General features: G+C 45.4%; 1 protein-coding gene across 2 annotated transcripts in view; it reads left to right on the top strand.

Moving 5' to 3' along the window:
* UGGT2 (UDP-glucose glycoprotein glucosyltransferase 2) overlaps positions 1-17315 on the top strand; it is a 1923861-nt gene that overhangs the window by 548340 nt on the left and 1358206 nt on the right. For both annotated transcript variants that reach the window (XM_069639785.1, XM_069639786.1), the window contains one exon: positions 11447-11532. In XM_069639785.1, coding sequence (XP_069495886.1) covers positions 11447-11532 — 86 coding nt within the window. The remainder of the gene's footprint in view (positions 1-11446; positions 11533-17315) is intronic.

Below are 17315 nucleotides of genomic sequence, written 5' to 3'. Positions count from 1 at the left end.
GTCTTTACTAATTTGCATAGGCCCAACATAATTGATCTGCCAGAGTTGACCTGGTAACTTGCCTCTTCACAAAGTGCCCTGGATAGCATAAGGGATGGGTCTATATAGTTGAAGTTGACCCACCGGACATTGCAAAATAACTGTGTTCACTACCTCTAAAGGGATGTTAAACTCTTGTGCCCACCTGTGAGTAGCTTTTTCTACAAGATGCCCACATTTCTGGTTAGTCCACTTGCCCGACCCTCCAAATCATCCTCCTAAGCCTCTGCGTCCACAGATGAAATCTCGGTGTGTTTATCTCCAACAGAATTAAACCACAGTTCTAATGAGTTAGTAGTACAGTGTGCATCCACATGATAAACTGTTACTTCAGTTTGTGTCAACATTTCCCAGATATGCTGCCAGAGTTCCTTTCCCCACAATACTTTTGAAAGCATTTTCCATCCATGCTTTTCCCTCGTTGGCTGCCACATAGCTAGCCCATTGGCCACTGACCATGCATCTGTGTACAAATGACATTGACCAGGTATCTCATGTTTCAAAGCTTGATAGATTGCATAGAGTTCTGCAAACTCTTTTTTTGTCTTGGGATTACATGACACTGCTTTCCAATAGCGTTCAGTCCCTACAAAGGGAGCATAGCCATCAGTAAACCAAGCATGCGCTGTCTGTTCCACTGTCAAATCTACATAAAATACTCCCCATTTCACTGGAGACGTATGTACCTCAGTCACTTCCTGTTGTATGTAGGCTATGGATGATATATTTGCCACTTGCTCATGTCATTTTGCAATTCCACCCTTTCCTGATTTGGCTCTGTCTTCCATCTGATTGTGCTGGCCTCTTGGGCATGACCTCCCCTGTGACTTTTAGGAGAGCTCACTACCCACTGCATAATTGGGATCTCAGGTCTAATCAGTACATCATGACCCACAGTCAATTGTTCTGTATCAATAATAGCCTACTAACATGCTAGTAATTGCTTTTTCAAATGAGTGTACTTATCACCTGCCCCAAGTAATTTGCAACCCCAAAATGCCAAAGGGACTCGCTTGATGTCTTGCTTCTGCCACAGACTACAGTTAGCATAATGTCTCCTGTACAGATACATTTTACTCTACTTCTCCTGGCTTCAAAGGCCACAAATCAAGCACATGTTGCACACAGTGTCCTTTGCCAATTCTTCTCCTGGCTTCAAAGGCCACAAATCAAGCACATGTTGCACACAGTGTCCTTTGCCAATTCAAAGGCTCTTTTCTGCTCTTCGACCCATTCAGATTCATATTTCTTTCGTGTCACTTTGAAAAGTGTGGCAGGGATTTGCCCTAACTGTGGTATGTGCTGTCCCAAAACCCAAACAACCCTATGAACTGCTGAACCTGCTTTATGTTCATGGGTGTAGCAAATTCAAATATCTTTTGCTTGGCTTTTGGCACTCTCTCTCGATGGCCATTATGCCATTCAATTCCCAAAAATATCAGTCTCGGCTGGCCCTTGAATCTTGTTAGGGTTAATTCCCCAGCCTTCCTTTTTCAATCCCTCAATGATTGTTTCCAATTGATTTTGCACACAGCACTCCTCTTTTTCCTGAATCAAAATATTATCACTGTAATGTGTAATCTGTATGTCAGGCTTACATGGTATCTTGTCGAAGTGTTCTGCCACCAGCCAGTGACGGAGTGTGCGTTTATGCAATACCCCATAGGCAATCTTGTGAATGTGTACTGATGCCCACCCCAAGAAAATGAAAACTGCTACTCGCACTCTTCGGTAATTGACACTGTGGAAAAATGCATTTGCCAAATCTAGCACTGCGTACCAGGTTCCCTCAAACTTCTGTATGTTCTCAATCAAAGTAATCGTATCTGCCCTGCAGGAATTATAAGGGGGGGTTGTTTATTTAACTCTCTCTAGTCCAGTCATCCTCCAGCTCCCATTCCCCCTTTTTAGGAGGGCAGATTGGATTGTTCCAAGCAGTAGAGATTGGCCTCAACACTCCTGCCTCCACATATTCTTTGATGGTGTCCGAAATGCCTTTATTCCCCCCAGGAAAGCAGAATTGTTTCATTGGCACACATATCATGACCAATGGCATGTGCACTGGAGGGATTTTCAATTTGCCTACAATCACTGGTGTACAAATCAAAGCTTTTACTCCAAATCGATATGTTTCACCTCGTAACCCTAAAGCCAGCCCTTCCAAAATGTCAAATCCAATAATGTATTCAGGTATCGGGACAATCAATTTGTCATAGTTCAGTTTTTTCAAATTGCTAATCTACATTTCCACTCCTATGCGCAGAAAGTGAAGTGTCAACCTTCTTCTTAGAAACCACCTGTCTTTTGACTTGCTTGTAGTTCTTTCCCAGCAAGCCCTCTCTTCTTGTACAACTCATACATTTGTCTGGTTTCAATACCATCTGTTTCTTCTCGTGGCACACCATCTTTCAATAGTGCCAAACACATGTCCTTTCTAAACACACGGCATCTCAGCTGTCTTGTCCCCTGCCCTTTGTTTTCCTCTCACTGCGCCCCTCCCTCTCACAAGGCTTACCAACTAACAAAGCCATGATGACACTTTTATATGGTGGAGCAGCAGTTCTGATAACCATATTCCTGGTTGATACTGACAGAGGTACTACACCCATGTGTCATGGCTCATCAACATGGATTGCATCCTTCACAGCATATTCCCTAATCTCTTGAATTGCTTCTTTCAAAGTATACCATCTCTTCTCCTTAGAGGGCCAGTCAGTGGTAATAGGGTACTTTCTATTACATCCCTGAGCTGCAAGGTGCAATAATGACACCTGAGAGGCCTGCCCATCCGCATCTTGCAGCAGGCCAGCTTGCAGATTCCTGAATATTAGTATCACTGGACAAAGATAAGAAGCGTGGAAAACCAGTAGGGACCACTAACAAACCTCCTGCAACTCCATCATACATTCTCAGCAATCAAGCCAATAAAGGCGCACCTGACTTCGGTCTCAATCTAGTGATTATTTCTCCCACTTCCTGCTGAGTGAAATCCTCAAGTGTAGTTAAATCAACTATGCCTCCAGCTGGGTTATGCGGATGAGGCCCAGCTTGGCGCCTGGTCACCAGATTCACAGTCACCCTTTTCCCCATTTTGTTTAACTGCAGATTCTGCCTGCACTTCCGGGTCAGAATCATTGCTACTTGAAGAGGAATCCCATGTTTCCATCCCAATCATTAATGTCCCAGTTTACATCAGCTGTAGAAATGACAGCTGCCACTTTGCGCTTATTAATTCTTCCTCTGTGCTTTGTATATATGAATTGGACTACCCTAATTGCAGCATTTTCTGCAATTTGTTGAAATCTGGCGGCCTTGTCGCTCCAAATTCTCAACTGCAACTGTTGCATTAAAGAAGCCTGTCTTTCTGTTGCCAATTCTTTTTCTAAACGCCTTACTTCCTCTTCTAAATGCACTGTCCTTTGATGTACCTTACGGTAAGCTTCAAGTACAATCCAACCTCTTCTGCTCACAGCAGCAGACTCGCCCCCTTTAATCACTGGGACCTTTTGTAAACAGGAAATCACATCAGGCTGTGCGCTAGCCAAAAACTCTCCCCATTACTCACATAAACTATAGCTGCATGCAAATTCTCTAGCTAAAGCATCATACTGAGCACAATTCCAACCAGTAATCAGTAATTCACTAGAGTCCCTGGCAGCAGGTACACCCTTATCACGGTTCCTGAATAAAGAATGCATATTACCACAAACCTTACAAGGCAAAGCTGAAGAATAAAAATCAAAACAAACCCTTTAAAACTTTGTAACTCAAAGCACACGTAAATTAAGTCTTGCGCTCCAGAGAAACCAAACTACAGAGTAGTCAGCCAAGGAATTCAAGGCCAGTGTTCGTGGCGCCAATTGTTTTGCCATCCCAATTCTCAGTTATTGATATGTTTTTTGGAACACAAGAATTCTTTCACACAATTTAGATTTTGAATTAGACACTTGTCAGGTCTCTATTATCTCAATTAAAGATTACAAACTTAAGAACGACAGAAGCACAATACAAATGAAAAGAAGACAGAAATGTAATACATCACCGGTAGCATTGTTTCAAAACATCTTTGCTCTGCCAAGCACTTCACTGAGCCACTCGCCAACGGGAAAAGGCTGAAGGATTATGTCTGCTTCTGTCAGCCCAGCTGAAGTCCAAAAGGGGTGAGAGTGACTTGATTTTACTCTTGTCTGTCTGATGTATTTCACTCTAATGTCAACCTAGTATTTTTCCAGAGAAGTTCACTGTCAGTAAAGTTCCACTTCTGCTTGGCCGGTGGAGCCATCAAACCTCAGTGCTTTGTAAGCAACTCCTGGGTTCTCATGAGAGCTGACAAATCTTGCCTTCAGCTTCTTGTGGAATGCACAACAAACTTGGTCTGCACACAAATACAAGCTGTCTTTACACAGCTTCAGCAAATGCACACTATGCTCAGAAATGGGCTCTTATTTCAGCTTGGAGTCAAATGTTCATTTGTGTTCCCAGAATGCATTTCACTTAGACTCCATCTTGGAACCAAAGATTACATTTTTTAAATGCATTACAATATGTTATAATAAAAATTGAGAACAATAAATGTTGCTTAATCAGAAATGATTTCCTGGTCCCATCCTCTTTGTTGAGATGTTCCTCATGGTGCTGCTGGTTGTTTTGCATATTACCGGTCTATGATGACATTCTTCTGAACCGGTCTCCTTTTAGTTTGTATGCTAAGATGAATACAGACTGTGTCATAGCGCTCATGATTCCTTAAGGTACTCTCCCATTTGTGCGCACAACTGGGGGGAAAAAGAAAACATTCTGAATGCGTGGTGAGTCTCAATCAAAACTGTTTGTTGGAATATTTATAACCCACCTTAGGCTTGAGGGCAAACGGGTACACAAAAATGGGCGTTCCCAAATTCCTTAGCTTGTGTTGTGACTATGTTCCCTGCCTGACCCTAAGGATGCTTGAGTGGAAATCTTGGAGACTGAGCCCCACCACCACTTAGGTATTTTGGGCTCTGAAGCAGTATGGGAAGGATCCTATGGTTGCCTCTGCAGCACAAGAGTTGCCAGCAAGAGATCTTAAGAAGGCGAATTCCAATGGCCCGCAGAACCCCTACGTTGCCTCAGACCGAGTGCAACTGTATGGAAAGAAGAGTATAAAATCTGGGAGAGAGATGGTGGATTTATGGGTATTTAAAGTAGCGGCAGAGTTTTGGTGAAGGAGGGAGAGAGCAAGAGGTGTTTGAAAGAATTGGACATCTGCGACAAGCAAGAGAGGCAAGCGGATGTGAACATTAAGAAGGAGGAAGGAGGGTGGAAGAGATAAAAGTGGGAATGTAAAATTAGAGAATGCCATCTGGAGGGAGGAATGCAAAGGGATTAGGAGGAGGGAAGGATAACTGGTGAAGAGGATGAGGAAATAAGTACGAGAAGAGGACAGTGGTATATGGAGAGTGAGAGAGAGAACACATGCGTGTCTGTTGTTGGGTAGACGTGGAAGGTGGATCAAGCACGTTGAGGTTAGATAACCAGATTGAGGGATGGCAGCGAGGTCTAGTGAAAGACCCAACTAAACGTTGACTCTCCGAGGATGAAAGTAAGACCAGTTTGGCTGGTGGTAGGTTGAGGACCCTGAGACAGGGGGTGAGTTTGGAGCCAACCAGGCACCTGCCTGCTCTAATTCACTTCTGTTAGATGCTGTGGGACCTTCTTCATAAAAACCACAAGCTTCAACAAGAGTGCTTGAGATACCTTCACAATGTTCCCCACCTAATGGCATGCAGGGAATGGCCATGCATGTCCCAGGACTCCATTAATTGAAGCGGTTCTCTGCTAGAGGCTGAATGATACCAAGGAGAAGCACAGACAGACTGTTTGGAAGAGACCGATTGCTTTTTTTAGAACGACACAACTGTTTTGGGGACCTCCCTGACCGTTGAATCCTCTCGCTGACAACCCTACTGGGGAAAGCAGTGGCCCCAGGAGGTAACCATAGGAATCCTACTGCCCAAAGGGAAGAAATATTGAGGCCAGAGGGATCCTGGTGAGCTGGAATCTGTTAATTGTTCAATTGGTGACTGGAGTCAGAAGGAGGACACAGACTCTTAGAGGACATTGTTCAAGTATGTTTATTAAATAATGTGAAGGCCTAACTATCCCTATGGGGTTTCCCTGCCTATGAATAATTAAGGTGCTCGTCTGTCGTTTGAACTTGCAAAAAACGGGATGAGTCCACCATCCAAAAGATAATCCCACCACTAACATAATGAACTAAGTACAGGAGAATGTCTCCCTTCTCCAGAATATGAATTTTCATAGATTCACATGCTTGAATATTCCCTGTCGTCCGACTGGGAATCCCTGGTAATGCAAAAAAAATGGCCATAGGAAAATACAATGTACATTGCTAATGAAGCCTGAAAGGCACTCACTTGTGTAGTCCCTCATCCTCATTTTGCTCCTTTTTGTCACTAACCAATGAGGTGGCAGGGCTTAAACTCCACCGCAGGTAGCCATCTTTAGATTGTTCATTGCAGTGTAGTGACTAGGGAGCCCTCCACAGCTCTCTGAGCTTTGTCGTTACAATTCTGTAATTTTCAGTCATTTTCTAATACTTCTTTCACTGATAAAGATTTTCCTGTGCTTTACACAGGCTCCAAATCGTCAAAGGGAAAATTATGCACCTGGCCCCTCATGTCCATGGTCGACTGGTGCGCCAAAAAGATGGTCTTCGTGAGAGTGACAGGTTGTCTTTACCCTCATGACATTCAAGGATGTCACATATGTCAGACCTTCACATGGAAGACTCTACAGGACAGAAACAGGAGACTACTTAGAGTAAGTGCCATTAATTCCTCTGATGTGTAATCTGTTAAGACAGCTCATGTCATTTCGCATAGAACCTTTGGACCTTTGGAGCTTTATGAGGGGAGAGAGGGACCTTTCTGATAGGACAAGACTCAACGGCTTGAACGTAGTCCCATACAAGACCATTCCTTTGGTGACGATTACATTGGCTAGGAGGGCTAGCGAGCTGCAAGCCCTATTCTATAAACTGGTATTGACATTTTTTTTCCAAAGACAAGGTTATCAATGGGGTTAGGCTTCCTTTTTTACCCACAGTACTCTGAGGTCCATCTTGCTCATAAGATTAATCTCCTGGTGTTCTACCCTCCTCCCCATTCATCTAAGGTGGAGGAAAGATGGAAACAAAAGGCTCCCTTGGGATCCAATCTGTGGTACATTTCAAGGACACATGAATTTAGATTGGGTGATCAATTATTTGCAAAAAATGGGAAAGTCGGTCCCGAAGCACACACTGTGCAGCAGGCTAGTGTTATGCATTTCTGAATTGTATTCCATAGCATGGAACGAGATGTCTGATGGCCACTAATTCAGTGTGGTCCCTATATATGCCAGGCTTCAACTTTTATATCCTGGTGGTGGGAACAACCCAGATGCAAAGTACTGATGTGGTAGTCTAAGATGAGGAATCTGTGGTAGGACACTTCATTAGAAGAACAAAATTACTTACCTTCTCTAATGTTTTTTCTGATGGATGTTCCTCCCACATATACCTCAGAAAGAACATGCATACGTCGAGGGATCTCGATGCTGGAGATGCGGTCTAGGCTGCTGGTAAAAAGCTGAAGCTAGAAGGAACATATTTACAATAGGGGATCTTTGGGCAGAATATCCATCCGAAAGAACATTACAGTCCTCAACAGAGGCCTTTGTTCCTTTGGCTCCTAACCCAGTTCTCTACTGCACTAAAAGAGATTATCCGTAAATCTCACATGTGCGTCTTTTGATGTTTGCCAACGTTTTTGTGGCAGATTCCTCTCAGCTGCTGGGGTGAGGTAACACCCCAGGAAGGAAACAAAACACCCAGCTAAGGGAGATTTCTCTACTGCTAATAAACATCAGAAAGTATGCAGGACCCTTTGATACAAGCGATCAGAAATGAGAGGCCAGAAACTGTTCAGGAATGCTGACCGCTGGCTGGTGGTGATAATGTCTGCCTGACAACAACCCTGGCAAGGGAGAAAATGTACTTGCTGATAAGAAAATGGTAATAGCCTGCTAGTAAGATATCCTCAAAGACAAGCTGGAGTAAGAAATACTTCCTGATAAATATTTGTGACTTAAGATAGCCTAGGAAGGATACTCACAGACCAGAGGGTGACGATCTCTGGACCAAGAAAAAAACGAGGAACTAAGCAGCATGCTGACTGCTATATCCTTGAGACTTTATACTTCAGCATTGGGGATTCTGACAGACTTGAGCCCCTTCATCATGGGCCTGTGCACTTTTATTCAATTGTTGATCCTGACACTTTGAGCATAGTTGTCACCACTTCAGTTTCGCCCTAGCTCTGTAGGCTTTCCTCCAAACTGCAACCTAGTGTCTTCAATTTGATACAAAGATCTCAAACTAAATTCAACTGTTATGTTGGTGTTCTGTTGGTCTTACATCAACATAATTCTCATTACGGCATCTATACAATTTCCCCTCTTTGTATCCTCCGAGTATGCAAGATTTTCTGGCTCGATTTCTGCAATGCTCTGGCTATTCTCTTGTCCATGGAATGAATTTTCTGAGGAGCCTCATAAGGTCTTGAGAAATGTAACCTTGTGTCAGTCTCTTTGTGCTTCCCACTGATGTAATGCATGACTTTGGTCAAGAAGGAAGTCTGTCTGTTTCTTTGTTTGGTATTTTCTTGCTTGTCTTTGAGACGTAAGGTTGGCATTCTTGGCTCTGTGTGTTTGCCTTTTTTCTGTGACTTTCTGTGACAAAATGTTTTGGGAGGCCCTGCTTTCTCTGAGAATTTCTATGGTCGATAGGGATTTACTGAGCTACCAAGTTGACCAACTTGTCCAGAAGTTTCTCACTTTATCTCTAATGCGACCCAATTCAGGTCAACAGCTCTACATAAGTAAGGGAATAAACAAGCTTATACAGATACCCTTCAAGGCTCTGATCCTATCGCAAGGTACTCATGTCCTGTTTGTTAGGCATTTAGAAGAAATTGCCAGGTCCATTATTGGAGGCTTTGATTTGTTGTCTTTCAGTGAATGAGGGGGTCCTTTTAGGCACCGCCTCCACTGAATCGGAGGTTTTTGATCTGTTCCTTAAGTCTTTTATCAGTTGCTTTGTCAGATATGTGCAAGTAGGCTTTTCTGCTCTGCATCATTCACTCTCAGCATTATCATAATATATACTGTTTGCCCTTCATAAAGTAATACACTATCTGGCACTCACTTTTCAATTCCTTAACGGCCTCCCCATTTCTATGTTCTATTTGCTCTTCTCATGGATATATGCATATCTCTGTTTGCTTCATTCCAAGATATCTGGGTACTGGCAGGAGGGATCTCTAGTGTCATTGATGGTATGTACTCTTTCTCATCGCTCTCATTTATTTTCCTCCCCTGTATTAGTGATTGTGCAGTCTGTATTTACATACTCACTTTCATCTCTTTCCCCCACCCCGTGGCGCTCCCTTTGTGTCTTCGTGTGGTGCAGGGTTGCTTCTTTTCACAGAAGGGACCTACAGTATGACTCTGGGCACAGGTAAGTGCTTGGTTTTGGCCATCATTTTGTCCTTAGGAGCCAGGCTTTCACACAGTTGAGTCATTTGAAAAGCCTGAAGTAGTCCATGCACAGTTGGCATGGCTTGGCATGGCTATCAACTCAAAGTCCCCTATGTGTGGTGGCATTTTGCTTTCTCGTGTATTTTATGATTTGGAAGACTTTTTTGTGATTTTGGGAGAAGCAGGGTAGAATAGGACTGGTGTTTTTTTGTAAACCCTAAAGAGTGATCGGTACATCTATTAGGTGCTAAAGAAACTCTTTGCAGGAAAATAGGCCAAAAGCTACTGGTGCAGATCATTGACAAATTAGCAGGTAGAAGAATGGAGGACCAGTCGATCAAGCAGTATGCAAACCAATAAAGACCCATTTTCCCACTTACCAGTCTTGCCCCATGATTATCTCTCCTCTTAGGTAGAGTGCTCCTAAGTCTCCTGCTTCAGGTTTGTGGTATGCTGGCTTGCCCCTCACCTCGGTTGTTGTTGGAGTATGTACTTCAGATGCCCAAAGCACTAGGGAGAAGCATGCAGGAACAATAGCAGCAGCATTGTTGCCTGTTTGAGAAGGTCAGCTTGACCACAGGGATAGGGTGAGCTGGTAACAATCCACGAGGAATGCCTCGTGGACATGTGCATGTCATCCAAAAGCATGGGTGTGGGAGCTCATGGGCAGAACGGCCGGATGTAGCAACTGTCTCAATGAGCTATTTTGAGAGGTGCTGTCTTTGATTGATGCTCGACTCTTTCCCCTCAGTCAGTCCTGTTCATTAACTGCTTTTCTAAGCAAGGTTTTCCTAACATGTCGGAGTCTCCTTAGCAAACCCTCTTTAGCAGTGTTGATGAGATTCTCCATTAAAACACAAGCCAATAACAATCCGGATGTGCCAATTTTCCACGGGGGGAAAAGGGACTTGGAGCAGAGATTTATTGATGGGCTAGATATACCCAAACATGTAGAACATACTCACCAAAAGTGTCAAACCGAGACCCGCGGATGCATTTCACAAGTGTACACAGAACATTTCACTGGTGGTTGGGGTTGAGCCAGTCAGAAATAAAAACTTCATAACCCAGTGCTTAGTTCTGTTGAGCTAAAACAATCTCCCTCTGATTTTTACTGGTTAGTGACCCCCCAGCAGCATATTGTGTCATCAACGTGATAACATGTATTCCTCAAATTAGGTCCTACCAGCCACATTGAATTTAATCGATCATGCTAGGAAGCACTACTCAGCACTTCGTATCCTGCCTTTAGCATGGCTGATATATGCTTCATCCATGGAGGCTTTCTGGCGAATGTGACCACACGATAGGATCTGGAAGAGAAGGGTATGCCCATGCATAAAAAAAACACATTTTGACCAAAGTGTCCCTGTAAGTGTCGGCAAGTTTTTGGTTTGATAAAAAAGTGCAATTTTAAGTCTTGCAAGGGGGGCAGATGCACGGAGCTCCTTGCAGCACTTTCTGCTTACCTCGTAAACATATTCTCTGTACTATCTTTGTTTTGTATAGAAATCAAATTGTTTGGTCACTGCTAGTGGAAATATCAATTATATGAACATTTGTGGCCGATTGAGCCTTTTTTGTACTAGTGTCAGTGGGCTCTAATTGAGTCCCACCCTCTGTTATTCTCTGGCTACAGTGTAGTGTGCTGGAAGTTTAAGACTTTGGTTACATTTACTATTCACACCACACCTACAATATGGAAACATTGGCTTTAGTGCAAACCTTTCATGACTTTGGCCCTAAGTTTCCTATGGTGATGCCTTTGTCATAACTATTTTGAGACCATGAACTAACCCCTAATTGTTTTCCTGTATATCTGTTCTAGGTGTTGTTTATTGATCCTGTAATGGAAGAGGCGGTGGATTTTGTGAAGCTGGCTGAATTATTTTACCGTCACAATGTACCTATTAGGTAATAACCATTACTCCATCCTATGTGTTGTGTAACGTGAGCCATTTCTGTTTTGTGTGATTGTTACTAGTTTAATGGACATAAATTGTGAACACTCATCTTACTTCGTACCAGATGGCTGGGCCATAGTAGACTATGCTAACAGGGATATTTAGTATTTTACAATACAGAAGGATCATTCAGAATTGTTTGTAGTGTGTTGCATAGCCGGCACACAGCCACCGTGGTAATGACTGAAAGCGAATGAGCAATGTTGAAGTAGGAGGAATATTTGCTTAGAGAGGAGCCAGACATAAGGACAAGTGACCACTACTTTGTAGTGGTAAGTACTATACGACCTTCAAGAATATTTACCATGTACTTTGGAGATCAAGGATATACAGTCAGTAGCTATAAGTTAACACAAAGCAATGAGTGCTTATCGATATGAAGAAGCGATTCACTCAACTGTAAATGCATAGGTCGCTTTGAAATCTGTGTGTGCATGTAGATTTTATTTTAAAATATTGAGATCGCCATGGAAATGCCAAGTTGGAAAGATTCACATTGACTGTCATACACAATGCTTTCTCTCTCCCTCCCCTATTGACAGTTTTCCTCATAAATGCTCGCATTACTTTATTTCCAAAGCCTTCTATTAATGATCTCCTAGTAATCTTGCATAATAGGTCATTCTCCTAGGTAACTCTAAGAGTTTGAAGCTTTTTAACCTGAAGGTACACGTTTTCAGTGTTTAAACGATTCACTGTAACTAATTATTTTGTATTATTTTTCAAATTTCACTCACGTCGTTTTAAGACTTCCCCTTAACTTTAACGACCAACGTATTGAACTGTACCAGGATCTCGCCAGCTGTACCCTGCTCAAGAGGCGACAATGGAGCCCCCTCATCCTGAAGCTTAAAGAAAAGGGGATTAGATATAAGTGGACCTTCCCATTTGGACTTGTCTTCGAGTGGGCTGGTTCTTAGAAGCGGATAACCACGATGCAGGAAGGAGCGGACCTACTTCAACTTGAACTGGATCAAGAGCTGTTCGGGGAATCGAGGGTGGCGGGCCCGAGCATCTCCTCGGAGGCGGGAAGTGGTGTCCGAACCAGGCCATGGGAATGGTCACTGGTCGGTGAGGGGAAAAGGAGGAGGCCCGTGCGGCGGAGGCCCCCCGGGAAGAGAGCTGATGAGGAGCCAGCGGCGGTGGAGTGATCTGGACCAGAGGAGAACTAATCGGGTATTTGAATAATCTCAGGGGGTGGTGAACACAAAGGCTGTTTTGATTACAAGGAGGAGAGAGGGCGCTAAGAGCAAACATCATGGGATCACCAAGGGCGAGGAAGCCTGGGGGGGGGAGCGGGTGGTCCAAGTTTTAAGGTCATTAGGGGTTGGGAGGGGTGCGGGGGAAAGGGAGAGAAGAGGGGGAGGGATCCTCAGGTGCTGCACGAGGGGCAAACTAGAAGTGATCCACGCACCCGGTTAACAGACATGGGGCAAATGAGTGGGGGTGGGGAGCTGCTGGGGGGTCTTGAACGGCGGGGACAAGTGTCTAATCACAATTCAAGTGGGTAACGCATAATGTTAGGGGCCTCAATACCCCGCTGAAAAGGAAAAAGTTGGAGCAATTTACGAAGCGGGGAAAAACGGACTTTTTGGGATTACCAGAGACACATCTGCTTCGCAAGGACCAGAGTCGCTTAAGGTTGAGCGGGTTTGATCAGGTGTTACAGGCGTCTGGTCCCACGAAATCGAGGGGGCGGGGGGGTGGCGCTGGCCATCAGGGGCACGGTGAACGTCCGCTTGGAAGACACCCTAAAGGACAAGGAGGGTAGGTTTGTTGTGGTAAAAGGCACAATTGCGGAAGAGATGTATACAATAGGGGTGATTTATATGCCCAACACAGGGCAGGACTCCTTCCTCTGCGATCTAATGGTTAAAATAGGTGACTGGGCAAGAGGCCAGATAATCATAATGGGGGACCTGAATATAGCATGGAACAAGATTAAAGACAGGTCAGGATGGACTAAAAGCCGTGAGGGAGGGGCGGTAGCCTCAGGGGAACTCCGGGACAAAGTGGAGAGCGTAGGGTTGAGGGATGTCTGGAGGGAATTGAAAGGGGACGAGGAGGGCTACACATTCCTTTCCGAAGTTCATGGGACCCAGTCCAGAATTGACTACATCTGGATCTCGACCAATCTGGTGGGTAAGGTCAAAGAGATAGAGGTTGGGCCCATGGGAATAGCAGATCATAAAATATTGTCGATGCAGTTGGAACTGGGAAAGAGGAGGAGGGGCTGTGGGGTTGGAAATACCCGGAACACCTGCTGAGGGACCCTGTGGTAAGGGAGGAGATAGAGGGCAAGATGAGAGAATTCTTTGATAACAACAATAGAGGAGACACCGGTGAGGATATAAGATGGGACGCGTTTAAGGCCACATTGAGGGGGGAAATTATAGCAGTTAAGGCACAGAGACCGAAACAGCTACAGGCCTTGGAGTCCAGGCTATAAGCGGAAGTTGAGGAAGCGAGAGGCAGGGTAGCGGTGAACCCCAGCAGGACTAACCAGAAGGACTACAGGAGGGCAGTTGGACAATTGGGGATCCTTCGGACCAAAAAAGCGGAGGGGCTCTTGCTTTTTGTGAGGCAAAAATGTTATGCAAGAGGGAATAAGGCGGACGCCCTGCTGGCTCGCCTCCTTTGGGGAGCTGCCTCTAGAAACACAGTCACGGCTCTAAACTCAGATAGGGGGGAAAGGGTTACTCGAATAGAAGATATTCAAGAGGCCATGGCCGAATTTTACGAGACCTTGTATGCTTCACAGCACCCCTGCGGCCAAGCCCAAGAGAAATTCCTGGAAAGGGTTAACCTGCGTAAAATTGAGGGGGACGCCCAGACTGATTTACAACAAAAGATAACGGAGGAGGAGGTGAGGGGGGTTATTCGGAAGCTGCCCGCAGGTAAAGCCCCTGGCCCTGATGGGTACACTGCGTCCTTTTATAAGACCTTTGCGGGAGTGCTGGTTCCACAGTTGACCTACCTTTTCAAATCTTTTTTAGGTAGTAGGGAAATCTTGGCTTCTTTCATGGACGGGGTGATTTGCCCGATTCTGAAGGAGGGCAAGGATCCCCTCGAAAGATCCTCCTACAGGCCAATAGTGTAGATTTTTGCGTCTATGTTAATAATCGCTAAGATCCTGGTGAATAGGCTCGAGGGGCTTCTCCCGGATCTGATCCATCAGGATCAGGCGGGATTCGTGAAGGGGAGGCAGACAGCGGATAATATTAGAAGGGTGGCCCATCTGGTGGAAAAGGCGGAAAAGACTCGTACACCGGCAGCATTTCTGTCCTTAGACGCTGAAAAAGCGTTCGACCGGGTGGAGTGGTCCTTCCTTTTCAAAACCATGGAAAAAATGGGGTTAGCAGGCACTTATTTACAGATGGTCAAGGCGAACTATGAGGGCCCGCGAGCGAGGGTGGTGGTTAATGGGGCTTTAACTAGATCATTTCAACTCCAAAGAGGTACAAAACAGGGATGTCCCCTATCCCCCCTGCTATATGCGGTTTACTTGGAGCCCCTCCTGCAGGCAATTCGGGAATCCGAAGGAATACAGGGAATACCGTTTGGGGGCAGGCAGCACAAGGTGGCAGCCTTCGCGGACGACATGTTGCTTGCCCTGACCAATCCTATAGAGTTGAGTATGCAATGCAGGCTACTGCTAGAAGACTTTGGGGAAGCATCCGGATTACGCATTAACATGCACAAGTCAGAATTGATGGACCGGACATTGGCAAGGGTAGAGAGGGAGGAGTTAAAGGGGACGATGCCCTTTGCCTGGCGACCGGGGGGAATTACGTGCCTGGGGGTGAGAATCACTCCGGCTCTACGAGGATGGTATGCAGCAAACTACCCCCCACTCCTGCAAAGAATGAAAAAAGACCTCCTTAAATGGCAGAACCTGCGGATCTCCTGGTTGGGGAGGCTAGAGGCACTTAAAATGGTTACCCTGCCGAGGCTGCTCTACCTCTTCCAAGCTATCCCTCAAGCAGTCCCGGCCAGCTTCTTTAAGGAGCTCCAGGTGGTAACAAACGAGTTTATATGGGAGGGAAAAAGGGCAAGGGTGAGTAGGATGCAATTTACGGCCCCAAGAAAAGGGGGGGGGCTAGCTCTTCCCAACTTCCGTCAATATTACGAAGCGGCCCAACTGAGGGTGATTAGGGAATGGCTCCGGGAGGGGGAAGGAAAACACTGGGTTCAGATGGACAGAGCGGTCACGCGACACGAACTGGGGGAGGTTCTGTGGCTACCCAGACAGCATCGTCTGGGCCATATGTACCTGAGCTCGATCACCAAACTAGTTGCAGACAATCGGGACAGACTGGTCCAACGTAAGGAAATTACAAACTACCCGTCCGCCTTCACCCCCATCTTCAATAATAAAGACTTTACCCCGGGGTTGGAAAGAGGGGCATTCCGGAACTGGCGGGAGGGAGGATGCCGTTGGATGCGGGACATGTTTATAGGAGGGGGGGGGGGAATCAGTTCTTTTGTAGATTGTAAAAGGGATTTCGCACTGGGGGAAGGTGAAAGGCTGAGATACTCACAGCTGCGACACTGGCTTCTATACCCCATAAATAAGGAGGCGGCTACTAGATCACCGACCCTTTTTGAGAAATTCCTGATGACCAACTACGGCTCAAAAGGCCTTATCTCGCAGCTTTATAAGATCTTGGATGAGGCTACCCCGAGGCTGCAATGGGTATATATGGGAAGGTGGGAAAAATTCTGGGCAGGGAAATAGAGAAGACGGAGTGGGAAAATCTATGGAGGAAGATCCCTAAACTAGCGAGAGCCTCTCAAACCCGGGAGGCCTGGTATAAGATATTATATGGGTGGCACTATACTCCAGCTTGGCTGCGCAGGATCTACCCGGATTCGTCGGGAACTTGCTGGAGGGGATGCGGCCAGGAGGGCACTGCGGAACATATTTGGTGGCAATGCCCAAAAATAGTCCCGTTCTGGGGAGACATCAAGCAGGCGATGGAACAAGTGTTTGGGGCAGAGGGAGGCATACCCCCGGAATGGTCACTATTAGGCTTGAGGCCAGCAGAAGGGCTGGCGGGTTCGAGGGACAGGGAAAGAGCGAGGGTGATGCTCACTCTGGCAGCAATGACAATCATAGCCCAGAGATGGAAGAGCTCGAACATACCAATGTTTCAAGACTGGTTGCGTAAAGTCTGGGAGATAGTAGCGATGGAATGGGCCTCCTATGCAATGAACAATACAATACAAAACTTTGTGGGCGAGTGGGGTGAGGTCCTTTCCTTTCTCTGAGATGATTTCAGGATCAGGTGGCGCCCGCAACGTTTAAGACTTCTGGATCTGGAATAACCCCGACTAGACACTTTGTGGTGACAGGGAGCTACGGAGACTTTGGAACAGCACCGGGGGAAGGGGGGAAGTGAGGGAGGAGGGAGTTATGGGGATTGTTAAAGTTGTTGGAAAATTCAATAAAGAGAATTTTAAAAAAAAATACTTCCCCTTAAACCTTAAAAGCAAGATCATGTCTGTGTTGTGGATTTTCTTCTACAAAAATGGTTGTCGGCATGAGACAGACTGTGTGCTGCAGCACTCTGCTGCAGCGCTCAAACACTGGTTAAGGCTCTTACAAACAGTCCACTCCCTCGTGCCAACTGAATTTCGTAAACTTGGCATGCCAAGCATGTACACTTTAAATCTATGAATCCTTATTTAACACTAAATCAATCACTTTTTTCCAAACTGTCTTCTAATGAT

The sequence above is a fragment of the Ambystoma mexicanum genome, chromosome 7q, assembly GCF_040938575.1.
Source record: "Ambystoma mexicanum isolate Mex_15411 chromosome 7q, UKY_AmexF1_1, whole genome shotgun sequence".
NCBI lineage: Eukaryota > Metazoa > Chordata > Amphibia > Caudata > Ambystomatidae > Ambystoma > Ambystoma mexicanum.
Note: the sequence above shows the minus strand (reverse complement) of the source record. Positions and strands in the feature narration are given on the sequence as shown.